Source organism: Dryas octopetala, chromosome 1, assembly GCF_963921425.1.
Source record: "Dryas octopetala chromosome 1, drDryOcto1.1, whole genome shotgun sequence".
NCBI lineage: Eukaryota > Viridiplantae > Streptophyta > Magnoliopsida > Rosales > Rosaceae > Dryas > Dryas octopetala.
In genome coordinates, this window is record NC_141366.1 from 4,782,587 (window position 1) to 4,798,654 (window position 16,068).

General features: G+C 36.1%; 2 protein-coding genes and 1 pseudogene across 3 annotated transcripts; all 3 read right to left on the reverse strand.

Annotated features, from left to right (window-relative positions):
• Positions 1-748: 748 nt before the first annotated feature.
• Positions 749-2,350, reverse strand: LOC147296765 (NAC transcription factor 25-like). The gene is made up of 3 exons (XM_086230111.1): positions 2,018-2,350; positions 1,615-1,931; positions 749-1,536 (listed from the first exon to the last, which is right to left on the reverse strand). Exons 1-3 carry the CDS (start codon positions 2,205-2,207, stop codon positions 940-942), a joined length of 1,104 nt encoding a protein of 367 aa, XP_086086237.1. The 5' UTR covers positions 2,208-2,350; the 3' UTR covers positions 749-939.
• A 5,323-nt stretch (positions 2,351-7,673) lies between these two features.
• Positions 7,674-10,708, reverse strand: LOC147296766 (alpha-galactosidase-like). 2 transcript variants are annotated; one of them, XR_015121097.1, is made up of 13 exons: positions 10,369-10,708; positions 10,235-10,293; positions 10,093-10,149; positions 9,831-9,969; positions 9,643-9,718; positions 9,449-9,507; positions 9,268-9,333; positions 9,048-9,131; positions 8,853-8,917; positions 8,676-8,758; positions 8,414-8,564; positions 8,164-8,304; positions 7,674-7,962 (listed from the first exon to the last, which is right to left on the reverse strand). XR_015121097.1 is itself a non-coding variant. In XM_086235906.1 (13 exons), the coding sequence occupies exons 1-13, from the start codon at positions 10,539-10,541 to the stop codon at positions 7,873-7,875; spliced, it is 1,233 nt and encodes a 410-aa protein (XP_086092032.1). In that variant the 5' UTR covers positions 10,542-10,705; the 3' UTR covers positions 7,674-7,872. The 2 variants fall into 2 exon arrangements, 1 of the variants encoding a protein (XP_086092032.1); XM_086235906.1 differs by having other exon boundaries at positions 8,424-8,564; positions 10,369-10,705.
• A 2,599-nt stretch (positions 10,709-13,307) lies between these two features.
• Positions 13,308-14,531, reverse strand: LOC147296767 (putative 2' cyclic ADP-D-ribose synthase BdTIR pseudogene; annotated as a pseudogene).
• Between the last annotated feature and the right edge of the window lie 1,537 nt (positions 14,532-16,068).

Here is a 16,068-nt window from a genome sequence, read left to right on the forward strand (position 1 = left end):
CATCTATATACTTTCTAGACAAGCTTTGATTGCAATTAAAAAAATGTTTTGTGTACAATTGTAAGTCTCTTGTACTCAAATTTTTCTGTTCAAAACTAATTATCCTTTCATCATGTTGAAAAAAGAAATTGAATAAATCAAAGAAGCCCTGGTAGGCAAAAATAGATAAAGAGTAGAAGAAAGAAAACCAAAGGCCGGTGGATCAAATTTTTTCCATGAGCGAGCTAGGATGCAAACAACCAAATTAAGGTGACTATGAGCTAGGTCATATATATATAAGGTTGGTCGGTTTAGTCTATATAAATTTGGAAAAAAAAAAAAACAGAAACTGAAATATATATATATATATTTATACATACTTAATATATGATCATCTCATATGGGTTTTATCATTATTGAGAAACATCTCATGTGGCTTAAGTAATGGGGATGGCTAGAAGTTTGTTACATATTAAGACTAAAATGACAAATGGACAAGTTAGCCATCACCATATATAATAATTTCTTAATCCAAATTATTAAAATAATTTATTCAGATATATTCCACATTAAGCTAGCCAGGTTTCCAAATAATATTGATCAGAGTTACAATTAAGTGTATGTTTTTTGGGTAAAAGCATAAACAAATGATCGAATATATTTTAGTTGTCTCAATACTTACATATAAATATATAATTAACATGTTGTGAGTCAAGACTATATAATTAATGAAGAGTGTATAATTTGATTTGGAACTGAAACTAAAGCAAACCTTAAAATATATTTATGTTTATCAAAAAGATTAAAATATATGAAACCTCACCCGTATATTTTGCAGCTACAGATACACTCGAAAGAGATTAGCTAACTAGCTTGCTAGAGATAATATTCTATCTATTTGTGAGTGGTGGATGATGATGAATAATTGAATATCATTGACCATCGAAATCGAAAACCAAATTATGAGTTCCAATTCATGGTGGGGAGCTGAAACTGTGAGCGCAAAACCCCATCTTCTAGCGACCCAAGAAGTGAATTAGGGTGAAATGGTGCATTCGTAGTACTAGTACTCTGAGGAAGCTGGTTCAGCATAGAAACAAAGGAGTTGTTGTTTGCATCAACCCCACCTCCACTGCTACCACTATTATTCAGATCACCATGAAACCTCTTGCTCGACGAATTAGTCCCTATCGAACCCACTTCGTTCCAAAACTGCGATGGAAGTGGACGTTTCACATTCGAGCTTGAAGTAGCAAACTGATGATGATGATGGTGAGAATTAATGGAAGCAGTAGTACTGTTTTGCATGCCTTGATGATCACTCGATAATATACCCTCGAAAAAATTGTCGTCGTTTTCGAGCAAGGCAGTGTAATTGGTTGGCTTTGACAACAACGACGAGGGTGGTGGTGGTTTTGGGTTTTGCTGGGCACCCAGTGATGATGGGACAAACATCATACCCTCCATACAATCGTCCCTGTAATCATGACCACCCTCCATCATAGGCCTCTGTGCATTGTTCTTCTTATAAATCCGACACAAAACCCAATCATCAAGCTACAAGACAACAACAACAATGAGATTTTAATTGAATCAATATATACCCATAAACTTATTAATTTACAATATACATACCCTTAGAGAGGCTTTCTTATCAGGAGGCTTGAGACTCCTACTAGAATTGGTGTTGTTGTTGTTGTCGTCGTTGACTATGCGATACTCATGCATAATCCAATTGGTTTTAATCCCTTTTGGGGGCTTCCCACCATAGAAAACCAGAGCTTTCTTGACACCAACCTTGTGGTTTCCATTCGAACTTAGAATAGGCTTATCGGTTCCGGTGGCTTTCCAATATCCAGATGTCGCTGCTCTATTGGGCCTCGCTCCGTTCGGGTACTTCCGGTCTCTAGGACTGAAAAAGTACCACTCCTGCTCGCCAAACGTCGCCTTGCCTGTAACAAAAAAACCCCAATTCAAATTCAATCAAATCACAATCACTCAATTAATTAAAATGAAATTTAGTTCATTCATTCGTTACTTGGTAGCTCCCATGGATCAAACTTGTACAAGTCGACCTCGGCGATGATGGTGACGGGAAGCGGAGCAGAGGCGGCCTTCTTTTTGAGGTAATGGACAACCAGCTCTTCGTCGGTCGGGTGGAACCGGAACCCGGGTGGGAGTTGCGGCTGCTGTGAACCGGCCGACGACGACTCCGTGCTCTCCATCATCCCTAAACCCTCCTCCCTCGCCCTATTCCTAATTCAATTAATTCCCCTCTTAATCAATTCTGTAAACACAAAATATAATTTATATTTTTTGTTTAGTGAGTGGGTATGAAATTTAGGAATTGATTGATGAAGAGTTTGGGGAGGTGAGGAGGGGACTACTGAGGGCGGTGAGGCAGAGAGTGGCGGTTAGGTACTAATAAAAGGACACAAGCGGCACGGCCAATCGGGCGACACGTGGATTGGTGATGCAATGGCTGGCCGACACGTGGGAGGAGAGGGGGTGTGGGGACCATACACGAAATGGGAACGGGGCAGGTTTTGTGGGTCGGGGGTTTGGAACTGCCTGTACGCTTTTCATGTCATGCTTTTCTTATTGAACGCCAAACAAGCCACCTCCCTCCAAATAACAGATTTTCTTAGAGAGAAACAGAGTTTGCACGTGTGTCAATGTGCCATTATTTCTTTTCTTTTCCTAAAATCATTTTATGTTTTTTTTAATCATTATTATGTCCGTTTATTAAAAATGTTTTCATATGAGTTAAATATGTACACTTTTGTGGACTTTTCATATGAGTTATGGTCGTCATCCATATTTATTTGTGGAGTGAGTTTTGCTCTGTAATAACCCATAAAAACTTCAATCACTCACCCACCACTAGTCACTACTAGGTATACATATGTTTTCTAGCTAGCTAATCCACATCCCTTAGATAGGGTCATGAAAGATTTGATTAGTATCCTAGCTAGGTTTCCTTTGGTGTGCAAGATTGGATTGAATCATTATTGGTGAGGATTAATATTCTTAGTCTAAATCTAAGAAATTTGACTCTTATTTTACTCCTGATAATTGAAGTTAGAGGGCGGTCTCTCATATGTCCGAGCACGTTTTAGGAGTCCAACCTAATCTATATATATATATATACCCAAGTCAGACATTCACATTAATTCATAGATCGTTTCTGCTGATCAAGTACTAGCTTGTGAGTTTGCTTCAAACCCTGCAACAATTCGCATGCAGTGTCTCTATTAATTAAACTACTCTACACCTTCAAATCTGCATTAGTCAAAGCATGAACTGAAAAAAAAATTACTTCCACCACCACGTACATAATGCCTACCATGGCAATGAGGTTACTATATGTAAAATACCAAACTCTCATGCATTATTCTTTATGTGGGATATAAATTGAATAGTTGGATGAGTCAATAGTCTATGCTCCATACTTTGGTTTGGCCAATTTCCATTGGCTTTTGACTTTCATATATGTGGTTCTTAATCTCATATCCCTCATTAATTAAGGAGTGATCAAATTCTTTTAATTAAACATGAAAAATGATTAATTATATAGACATTTCCTAAAGTTTATTTTAGTGAGATTTCAAAAATTATAGTGAGACTTTGAGGCCTTCAATCGTTTGAGGTGGTCTAGCTGTTGCAGTTGAATGTCGTTCTCTATATATAAGCTAATTAGTACTCAATCGTCCATTAATTGGCCCTTTGGCATATGCTTTATAACTTTCTATAGGAAATGGGCACATGGGGTCGAGTACTCCATGCGTCAAAGGCCTACTGATGGATGGACTTTGACTATTACATCAACGGTCCATGTTACTCTTTTTTCTTTCTTTACTGCAATATTTCGCTTTTAGTAACCATCACTATCCAGTATCCACAAATTAATAACAAAATGAGGTCATTATGTACCTTTTCACTATTCAAGATTCACATAATTAAAGAGAAATGAAAACTACCTTTTGATAATTATGTTGATTCTATAGCTTTATATACACTTTTGCTTCTGTACATCACATCCAGCTATGACTAATTGGGATGTTTGCGTATCAGAAAATTCATGTTCTATTTATATATTTATCATTACAAATGTGCCATTAGCTCTATTATGAAAAGAGCAAATTTGCTCACCACCCTGTTAAAGAGATGACCATCACCACTTTCTTCTAAGCATGCCACGTGTTTTATTACTTAACCATAGTTAATTTTTTTATATTTAAATTATTTAGTAAAGTTTTAATTGATTTTTTAATTAAAATTACATTTACCTAAAAAAAATTCAAAAGTTATTTCACCTTCCCTTTCCCACCTCTTCCTCCCTCCACGGTCCCACCTCCGTCCCCATCTCCATTGGCAGGAATTCTCATCGGCGGCAGATGGATTTGTGCGCTCCATGAACGAGCGAGTGTGAGAGTCCAACGACTCCACCCCGTGTTTTTTAGTTCTGTGTGCAGCCAAACAACAATTAAGGGTTTAGGTTTGGTTGATGTATTTGCAGATTTGTTGGTTTGGAGGGTGAAACACTCAAATCGGACCTTTTCATTAGGGCAATAGCAGCAAGATAGTGGATCCATAAACCTAAATGCTGACCAAATCCATTTTTGAATAGGCAAGTAATCAAAAGTTAAACAACACGTAGTCCATGAAATTGCTCCTCTTTGGATTTTAGTCGGAGTAATAATCTAATAAATCAAACCCGCTTATTGAGAGAAAAACAAATGTCAAGACTTTTTAATCATTAGAACAAAGATGTATATATGCATAGACACATAACAAGACACAGAACAGAAGAGTGAGGATATTCAAATTAAAAGGGATAACAAAACTAAACCCAAGTTCTTAGCAAGTTAATTTACAAAAATTAGGACCCAGAAAAAGAAAGTAACAATTATTTACATGGAGGAGCTAGATGGTGGTTTGTTGGGTTGCCACCGATGACAAATCCAGCCGGAAAGGAAGGAATGGGGTGGGAACTGGGTAGGCCTCACCAAAAAGCCCAAGGCTTGAAGCCCACCCGGCCCGTCCGAAAGTCTCTTGGGGTGGGCTTGGGCCATTCCCTTGAAACCCATGGGCCGCCCGAAGTCCAGCCCGTTTATGCCCGCCTAAAGCCCGACCCAAAGTCCAATTTGGGAATCATAACATATTAAATAGGTTTTTCGTTTGTTTACTCTAATAAATTATTAATATGCTTATTAAATTATTATATAATACTATAATGTTAGTAAATAGTAATAGTGTAAACTATGTAATACCATAAATAATAAAGTACTTAACTTTTAAAATTATATACAACATTACAACTATAATAGAATATAAATGTACAGGCTCATTCTGTTGAGGTATACCTCAACTTATTTATGTTGAGGTATACCCTGTTAGGGCCCACACGAGTCGTTTTGTGTCGATCCGAACCGTTCAATTTTTACATCTCCATAGATAGATTATCCTTGCAAAAAATTAGCCAAATCGGAAATCATTTGCCTATCTAACTTTGATCAAATAAATGGACGAACCAAGTATTTTCGATGAAACCGTCCATTTGTTTTATCAAAGTTAGATAAGCAAATGGTTTCCGATTTGGCTAATTTTTTGCAAGGATGATCTATCAATGAAGATGATCCTTGCGAACGGTTCGGATCGACACAAAACGACTCGTGTGGACCCCAACAAGTTCATACCTCAACATAAATAAGTTGAGGTATACCTCAACAGAAGGAGCCTGTATAAATGTATATGTGTATATACAACTTTTATAATACAACTATAATTAAAGTTATTGAACCACGATCGTCAATTCATTAATTCAACGATCTGTACCATTCATTTTATATTTTCATAGTCAAATATCATACTTACAAAAAATCGGCTAAATCGGAATTCATCTACCCATTCGATTATCATTAGAAAAACCATGATGATTCATTAATTCGACCACCATTACGTCACTTTTACATCTCTGATTAAGCTAATTTTTTACAAGAATTCTCTTTGAGTGAGGAACTAAAACTTGAATGGTTCGGATCGTTGAAAACATGATCGATATGTGAGCTTTTACATATAAATACACTTGAAGAGTATAATTCTAATAACTTTCCCGTTGAAACCTTGTTGTTTTCATAATTATGAAGACCACAACGTGATTTCAACAATCTGACCCGTTCATTTTCTATGTTTGTTCGTATGATTAATCGTCTGGGCATAACGACAAGTCACACAAGGCCTAACACCATGCGGTTTGGGCCTAGACCCAAAAGACTAAGCCCTTCCTGGGCTCCTAGCCCATGATCTACTAGGCTCCGGCCTCCTAGGCCACGACCTTCTAGGCTCCGGCCTCATAGGCTCCGGCCCCCTGGGCCCCGGCCTCTTAGGCTCCGGCCTCTCAAGCTCAAGCCTCCCGGGCCCCCGACCCGTGTCAACTCACTCGGATCCTCGAGACCGGTGACACGTGGCGCTCGTACAGTGCAAGTCACCACAAATGACACGTGTCGTCACCGGATTGGTTGACACTCTTCCAAAGATACTATAAAAGAGGTACCTTCTTGTCACAAAAGGACAACTGAAATCATTATTATACTATTCACTCACTCTGCTCTCAGATCTCTCTGAACACTGACTTGAGCGTCGGAGGAGCTTTGGCCGGCACCACACCGGTGCCCTTCCCGTTCACTTTTGTGTACCTGTGCAGGGTGCTTTGGATATCATTCTCTCTCATTCCTCACCAGTCGGACCCAGCTACCCGTTCCTGCCCTACTTCGACGTGTCATCCGCTCAGTGGTGGGTCAACGGGCCTACGTGGTTCGACTCGACGTTGACTGCTCTACCATTTTTGAGCATCAACAACCACAATTTCATACCATCTTACATGACATTCATACATTGGACACTAAAAATTAAAAAATAAAACCTAAAAAAGAAAAAAGAAATACCCTTCTAGTAAAATAATGACACATCAGGTATGATACAAATGTGAGAAAAAAAATGTGGGACAACTAGCATTATTGAAATATTAAAAATTTAACTATGGTGAAGTGACAAGACACGTGGCATGCTTAGAAGAAAGTGGTGATGCTTACCACTTTATAAGGTGGTGAGCAAATTTGCTTTCCTATTATGAATATGTATTCTCTGTCAATATATCGACCCTGACTTAGGTTGTAATTAATTAGAAATTAAGAAGGCACAATTAGCTTTATATTAATGTTGTGCTATGTTATCTTAGCCACTTCGTTATCATATTAGAGTTAGGTTCATATAAAATCAGAGTATCAAAAATTAAAAACAGATTGGACTTAGGCTGTCCACGTGGAAATCTATGATATTTTAGACATGTCCAGGCTGTGGCATGTATGCTACGTGCTGGACTGCTTGTATTTTGTGTCCTGCTTGAATGATTTGTAGAATTGTAGGCAACATAAACAAACAAATAAATACAAAAATCAAGAAGAAGAACAATAGCCTATATGAGTTTGCCTAACTTGTTGATTAGGTAAGAACAAATGGGTTGGGATGCTCGTGAACATCAAAATTTTCTTTTTTCTTTTTAAATCATGGTCATATGACAGCTGCCATTTGATCGTTATCTTCATTTGGGTTACGAAATAGCTTTTGTAGCTTAGAATCTGCCATCTATCTATCACACTTGATTTGATACAAAATTGTGTAACACATGCACATGATCATACTCCATTTATAGATAAATATCTAAAATTAGGGCTTCAAGTACAAACAAAATTAACATGGGATGAACTTTATATGAGGCAAATTTTGATGATTGGGCTTGGAACAAAGGAGAACTAGCCCACAAGGAGCCAACTAACACAGCAAGAACTAATCTTGGGCCCTATGTTGGGCTAAAAGGGCCATCTGTATCTTCTAGTGTGAACTGAGGACATACATCTTGCAACCATGAGGAGCAACATTTACAGTCAATCCAGAATGCATGTTCTTTGAAACAAATGAGTGCTGCAAAATCAAATGACATTGAGGTTGGTTAGGAATTCATTCATCTTTTACGACAGATAGAACTAGTAGTACAATTAACAAATTTCAACATTCTATGCCTATATATTCATTTGCAGTAGTCAATCTGTATATTTCAATTTAAGTACAGACAAAAACACATGATATATATATATATATACATATATACACATATATACATACCGCCCACAGATCTCTGACAACAACAGGGTTATGGGGAGAGAGCCCAAGTTCCCTCCATGTCACAGATATTGGAGCCCATGACTGGCCTCTATTCCACAACACTACCACCACTCTTTTCCTTGATAATGGTCCTGCCCAAACCTGCATCAAATTGACTCTAAATGATGTAGAGAATATATATGATTATGTTTTAATCAATAGTGTAAAACTAAAATTGTAGAACTGAAGGAAAAGGGACAGCAATTGCAACATATAAGTACTTGTAGGCCATCTTTTGATTGTAGTTTCCTTGCTTGAACTCCCAGCGGATCCTGATTTACATCAATGACCTCCTTGTTGCCAAGGATCTCAAGAGTTTCTCTGCCTGCAGTTCGGATATCACATCCAATAAGTAGAGGAGCCTGCAGTCACAACTCACATTATTATTTCTGGGATCAATATCAATGCATGTAGTTAAGTCAGAGATGACTGGAAGTAATTAGAAAATTTGAAGAGAGTGCAGAACGACAGACTTTCATAACAGCCCAAATGCTAAAATGAGATCGATACTCCTCTACACTCATCCCTCCGTTGCCCACTTCCAACATGTCAGGATCTATTACAATTCATCAAATTCAAATAAGTATGCAGAAATTTGGAAACATAACAGAACCACATACAGGGTATCACAACATATATTAGAAAATTACCATTCCACCTCCCAGGCCCTGCATATCTTCCCCAAATGTTGTTTTCATCTGCAATCGAAGTGATACTGAAAATCGTAATATACACAGATTAATTGAAGCAACAGACTCAATGTTTCAAGGTTAGAATTCTATGTCAAATCAGGATTTAGCTAGCTTGAGATAGATCTTGAAAAAAAGGAACTGATGGAGAGTGACCTTTCCCAGATGTCCTTAATGTCTCCTGTAGTTCTCCAAGCATTACCATACCGACCAGCCCATTTGGCAGGATTCTCTTGTCCCCTTTAAAAACATTTCTCTATTAAAACTTGTTACACTATATCAAGCAGATTCTAGTGGTGCAAACACACCACTACAAACCTTGGAATAAATTTAAGACAGTACTAAAACAATGTTATTAAGTGTACAAGTGACTTGCCATTCACATATGGAGTATAGAATTGGCCGGCCAGCTTTTTGCAATGCATAACTCATTCTAGCATATCTGCAACATAAGGAAGAGATTTCATTAAAGGGGACTAGAGTTTGTCAATGCCTTTTGTGTAGTTTCAGGAACTACACGATGTCCAGAGCTAATGAAAATAAATGAATAGTAGTACCTGTTTTGAGGCTTAGAACCATCATTGTAGCAGTTATCATACTTCAAGTAGTCAACCCCCTACAGCCAAATGCCACTATCAGCTTAAAGTTCATCTTCTTAATTAAGTATAGTTGTGTTGATTTTTCATCTAAACTAGAAAACCAATTAATCATCCTTGCAAACTATATAGGTTGAAGAATATCAGGCACAAACCCACTCAGCAAAGGTTCTTGCATCTTGCTCTTCATGCCCAAGTGAACCCGGCATTTTCTTGCTGCAAGTCATATAACTGAAAACACAGAGATGAAAAAAATGAATGATACCATTCTTGCTGCATGCATTCATATAGGCGTTACAAATGTATGCAAACCTTCTGTTAAAGTAAAAGATAAAAGAATTACCCAGCATCAGAATATATGCCGAGTTTTAAGCCTCTTGCATGAACATAATCTGCAAGGGACTTGATTCCAGAAGGAAAGGTGGAAGATTTTGCTCTTAGATTACCCCTCCGGTCTCTGTTTCCTTCAGCCCAACAATCATCTGCTTTTTAGTCCACATCAAGAATGAGTCAGAAAAATCATATATGGATTATACCACAAAACAATCACAAGGAGCATTCACTAGAACCAAATTAGGGAAATTAAAGAATGTAAGAATGTGGACCTATATTTACATATTTGTATCCAAGTGCTGCCAAGCCAGTTGAAACAAGAGCATCCACTGATCTCAAAATTGAAACAAAATTAAAATGATTAGATAGGAAGACACTAATTAAGAATTGAAACAGAATTCTGTACGTAGTTACCAATGGTCTTCACAATCCGCTCGTCCATATTGCATTGGAAATGATTCCAACTGTTCCAACTGCATCATAATTCAAAACCAGAGTCATATAATCTTGAAACAATTAAAGGGTATTCTTTGATGTCACCCACTTACCCCATTGGGGGTGTTCGAGCAACCCCATTGGCAACAAGGAACTGAGTGTACTCCTGATGATGGGCATTGCTGCTGCTGTTGAAGTTCATGGCATCAATCACATTGACAATATTGCATAAAACAACAAAGAGATGAAGAAAGAGAGAGCTCCTGCTCCTGCCTCTCCAGTCCATTGTGGTCCAAGAGTACTGTGATCAAACTCAAAGGGTACTGAGGAGGGAGGGTGTGGGTGTGGCAGGTCGTTCTTTTGATGTGAAAATGGGCAAATGCAAATGGGCACCGACCCACCGACGGATTGGATTGGATAACAACCTCAATTAATTTCCATGTATGTACATGATTAATACAAGTATATGGGGGTGGTACGTAGTAGGTGGGGAGACAGAGGCAAGCTTCTTATTTCGGATATGATCGATTTTGCTTTAAATGTACGGCACAAATTAATCCTTCATTTCTTTTATAAAAAAAAAAAAAAAAGATATTAATGCTCGTACAGAGAAAACGATGTAAAATAATATTAGAGACAAACTATATTCTTAATTTTTGTTCACTTAGATATAGCATGAGAGTTTCTTACTTGTTTGCTAATAATTATTTGATTTAATGAATAGCTCACAATCTTTATTTATTAGAATAAATTATGAGTTCAAATCTTATGAATATTAATTAATTAATTAATTAAAAAATATATAAACTTCAAAATAGTCCCAATTAATAAATAAAATCATGTCACATTCGTTGAGATATGATCAATTTAAATAATAGATGGTACTCTCAAACCTAAGCATTACTTACAAAATGCAAAGCAAACCCATTCATACAAGTCATCAATACCAAAGCATGACAGAGATCCTCATCATCAATACATCTTATATAAAGTATTACGTTTGAACAAGAGATTTGGACTTATTGACCTTACGAAATTAGAGAATGCACTTACCAACACTTGTAACTTGCAAGACCTTATCAACACTTGCAACACTGGGTTCGGGAACTATGGCCCAATAAAATATGGGGCCGGAAACTTATAGCCTCTAAATATTCATCTTGAAATGTTGAAGAAGAAATATTCATGTTGACAGAGTCACAGAAGTATGAGAGTTTACAATTGCAAAAAGTATGGGGAAAAATTAGCTTGTAATTAAAAGATGAAAAAAATTAAATAAAATGCACAAAAACAATAAATGAAAAAAGCACTATATCTTACTAATATAAAAATCTTAAAATATCCCTCACAGAATGTTAACAATATTTAAATATCGATCATATATATTTGTAATTTTATAATAAAAAAGAAACGAGTGAAAGCATAAAGAAACTAGTGCCTTGAATTAAACTATTAATACAACGGCCCAAAAGAGATGCCTTCTTATGAGGAAAAAGAGGATGCGTTCTGTGCAGTAAAGATTGAATCGCGAATTTATTAAATTTGTGTAATTAATTACACTATTCATTCGTTTCGATATAATTCGACAACAAATGAACTGCAATGTAATGGCCTCCATGAGTCGTTGTAACAACCTCGCCGCAAGTGAAAAGTGGGAAAAGATGTGATTCATGGCTCATGGTACACTTTTTTTCTTTTTTCTTTTTGGGCTAATTGAATAAAATATAATCATATATGCTACATGTGCTCTTAGAACCAGTAAATTGTTGAGAAGTACGTTCCTTTTGGTTGGAATTGGATGGTGACTGACTGGTGACAGTTGAAGAGGATATATTGAAGTTTTCAATGCAGTCAATACAAGGTCAATTTCCTCAGTCCAAAAAAAAAAAAAAAAAAGGCAAAACAAAACTAGGTCAATGTCACACCATCTTTATTATTCTTATTCGTATGTCTTTGTGTGCAACATGCAAATATAGCTGTGGGCGGTGCCTCTTTCTTTTGCTTGTTGGTATACACTGCTGGGTGGCAACTAGCTGGGCGGCAACTAGCTGCTAGCTTCTTAGCAATCACAATATAAATTCTATGCAGTTTCCGTATCTTAGTTTAATTAGCTCTTAATTTAAATTCACTGATAATGCTACAATACTAGTAGCTAGTAATATATTCCTTGTTTAAATATTGAGTTCGTCTTGGAAATAAAAGCAACCCAAACAATTAAGGTTTTGCTTTCTTAGTGTTTTCTTGCCGATTTCACAGGATTTTCACACCACTGGTCATCAGTATATATACTAGTGAAATAAATTGATCAATGAAGGTAGAGTCAATATATATAAGGAACCTAATCGGCATTAATTAATGAAATAAACTAATTATAGAAATTGCATCGTAATTATTAGTTGGGTTCTACTTGTTATTCAAAATATATAATTAACTAGCATCCCACGTACTTTCATATGCATGCTAAACTCTCTGCATGGAAATTAGCTAGTTAGTTTCTTCAATTAAATATTGAAGCGTAGCCGGCCGCACACAAAAATATATAGCATATTTCTTAAACAAAACACATGTTTTGAGGAATAACAGGGTACATGTATTGATGAAAAAAAATAATATATATATATAGGGTACATGTGAAACAAAAGAACTTAAATATTATAAACAGTACGTCATTTAGGAACAATTGTCTTACCTTGTTTCAAGAACCAAACAACTCTAGTGAGGAAAAAGATTCACAATATTCTGTAAAGAATGAAAAATGACTGAGCAATCAATACATCTCATTAATACTCAGATGAAATTTTAAAATTGTAGATTAAAATTAATGTCCTCTTGGTCAATTAGTTTGGTCCAAATGTTAACTTAATTTTATGTGAGATCCCCATGGAGATTGAGATTTCTTTTGAACGGGGCTATTTTTATGCAGCTCGTAATTAATCAATTTTAGGATAGATTTAGACCAATTTGCTCTGTACGTACACATTGTCTACAAAACTCCCATTTAAGTTTTTCATAGGCCACGGTATGGACAGACCAATTTTCAAGTTCAGTAATATCATTCTGAAATACTTCTTGTTTGCTCATCCTCATCCTCATCCTCCATTCTCAATTCTCGATTCCTTAATTGTGCTAGGTAATTTGTGTCTAAAATAAATTACACAATGTAATTGTGACTATTGGGTACAACATATGTCTGAATCAAAACACTTTTTATTACAATACATCTTTGATTACAAGATGGAAAAAAAAAATCTACATTTTATTGAATCCCAAGGGAACTAGAAGATCTACAATTGCAATATTACTTAGATCAACATGTGCATATATGTTAGAAGATATTCTTTCGTTTTCTTCTATACAAAAAAATTAATGAATTTGTAAAACCAAATTAAAACTAATTAATAAACAATTGTGTGTGTATTTTATAGTTGTGAAGTAATTAATTGTGTGTTTGTCTGTGTATCAACACTATTATCATTGATCCAGCACATGTTAATTATATATGGTCGATCTTGTATGGTTGTACTTCTCCTTCTAGCTCCAGCAAATTCTGTATCACCGCATCAGACGCGTCTCTTAAGAACTCCGACCAATCCCTAAACATACAAAAGCAAAAATGAATATTAGAGATTGATCAAACTTGACCCACAAGAAAACACATTTCAAGGTACATGTTTAGATTAGTCCAAGGGGTGAGAGAAAGTGCGATGCGATAATGTGTTAAAGGTCAAGGGATCGATATATAAATATACACGTACTTGGAGTCGTCGAAAGTGAGTCCAACCGTATACTTGGCTTCTTCAAGTGCCCAACTGAATCTCTGGAGCTCAAATGGAGAGCAAGTTCCATTGTCCCTAACCCTCAGCTGAGACGGCTTTACGTTGCAGAAAACCGGGATGACCCTTTTCTTGGACTCCATGAGAAGAGCCAGCTCATGGAGGCAGAAATAAGACTCGCAGTATTGCGGCGAAAAGACGGCAACCCCCACTTTACATTTGTGAATGGCGGTGTCGATTTTGTCAAACAATTTGTCCCCGGGCTTCATGTTCTTGCTGTCCAGAAACGGCCGCAAACTCAGCCGTTGGAAATGGTAGTACAGCAGCCCGGCAACGGTTCTCTTCGTGTCGATCCCACGGTGGTTTATGAACACATCGCATGGGCCTGATGGGCCTGATGAGCCCACTAAGCTTGGCGGCGAAGTGGTTTGGACCATTTGGTTGCTGCTGCGGCGGTGCTGGTAGCGAAGAATTTTACGAGCCAAAGCTGGTGAACGCTGCATGGCTGCTTGAACAAGCTATGTATGGTTTTATGGAGTAATTAATAATTCTTTTGGTTTTTGGTTCAAGACTTCAAACAGAATTTTCTGTTTTTTTGTTTGTTTGTTGTAGTTGTTATATAGACCGACATATATGGCTTATATAGGTTTAGAGAGGGTTTGATTGATGGTGATGACTAGATTTGGGGGGTCCGATATTCAATGAAGAATTCTAACTTGGATTGGACATTTGGACCTGAGAAAATGCCTGGTATTTATTTTGACAACACTCAGAAAATAAAGAGTAGGGAACCTTGAATTTTTTGACTCTCTAGGCTTTTAGAACAGTTTGCACCTTCAAAGACGTCTGTCCACTTTTATATGTACAAAAAGCTGACATGGTCACTGTTCGACCATCTTTGCATGGTTTGTTGTTTGAAATTTTTTACAATATAAAACCATATATATATATATATATATATGCAAAAATTAAGTGGAAAAATTAATGCAAATTTGGAATTAATGTTAAAGTAAAAAGAATTGATCACATGGAGATATATAGACAGGGATTAAAGAAGTGAAGAAGAAAAAAGATTATTAGAAAAAACAAAAGCGTTATAGAAAAACATCACAATATGATGATAATGTAAATATGTAATGAAAATGAATGAATAAAGGTAGAAAAGAAATTGGTGGTCAAGATTGGAAAAAACTTCGGAGCTTCTGAAATGAATTCTAACATATCGAATATAGGGCATCCAATCAATAGCCAATACGGTAAAATTGGTCTTCGATATTGTTGAGTTATACTATTTAATTGGTTCATTTTCCTACCTATAAGTAACTAAAGTAACATAGTCGTTACTCGTTAGACTCGTTACCTCTCAAAAAAGAAAAAAAAAAAGTAATTAACGTAGTCGTTGTCATGTCATATGTATTACCCTTCCACACCAGGTTTGTTGACTTTAAATACCAAATTATAATATTTTTTCATTTTAATTACCAAAACATTTATGTTATTTCACTTTAGATATTAAATTTCAGTTTAGGTACCAACTTTAAAAACATGGTTATATCGAGCTGTGACTGTCTAATAGTCATAACTTTTTTATTGATTTGTTGTTTTTTCAATATTTGCAAGGCTTAAACTTTAATGTTTAATCTTTGGGTTATAGGACTTCATCCTCCAAGCCTAAATCAAAAGTATTAAACCCTTAAAAATTTTGAATTTTTATAAATTTGAAACAGTCACAACTATTACTATTCGACAGTCACAACTTAACAAACTGATTTGTAAACTAATCCAAAATGTCTTGCTCTAGGTTAGTACCTAAACTAAAAAAAAATAGTGTTTTACTGCTTTACTGAAAAACTATTGATATTTGGTATTTAATCATAATTTTATATTCCACACCCACATGCACATACATATAACATATAATTAAGTATATTGCAGCGATTAATATCAACATTAAGCCTTTTGAATTGGGATGAATTAGAGTACTAGATCTTTACTTTGTAGGTAACTGTCATGATTAGTAGAACACCACATAAGCAAATC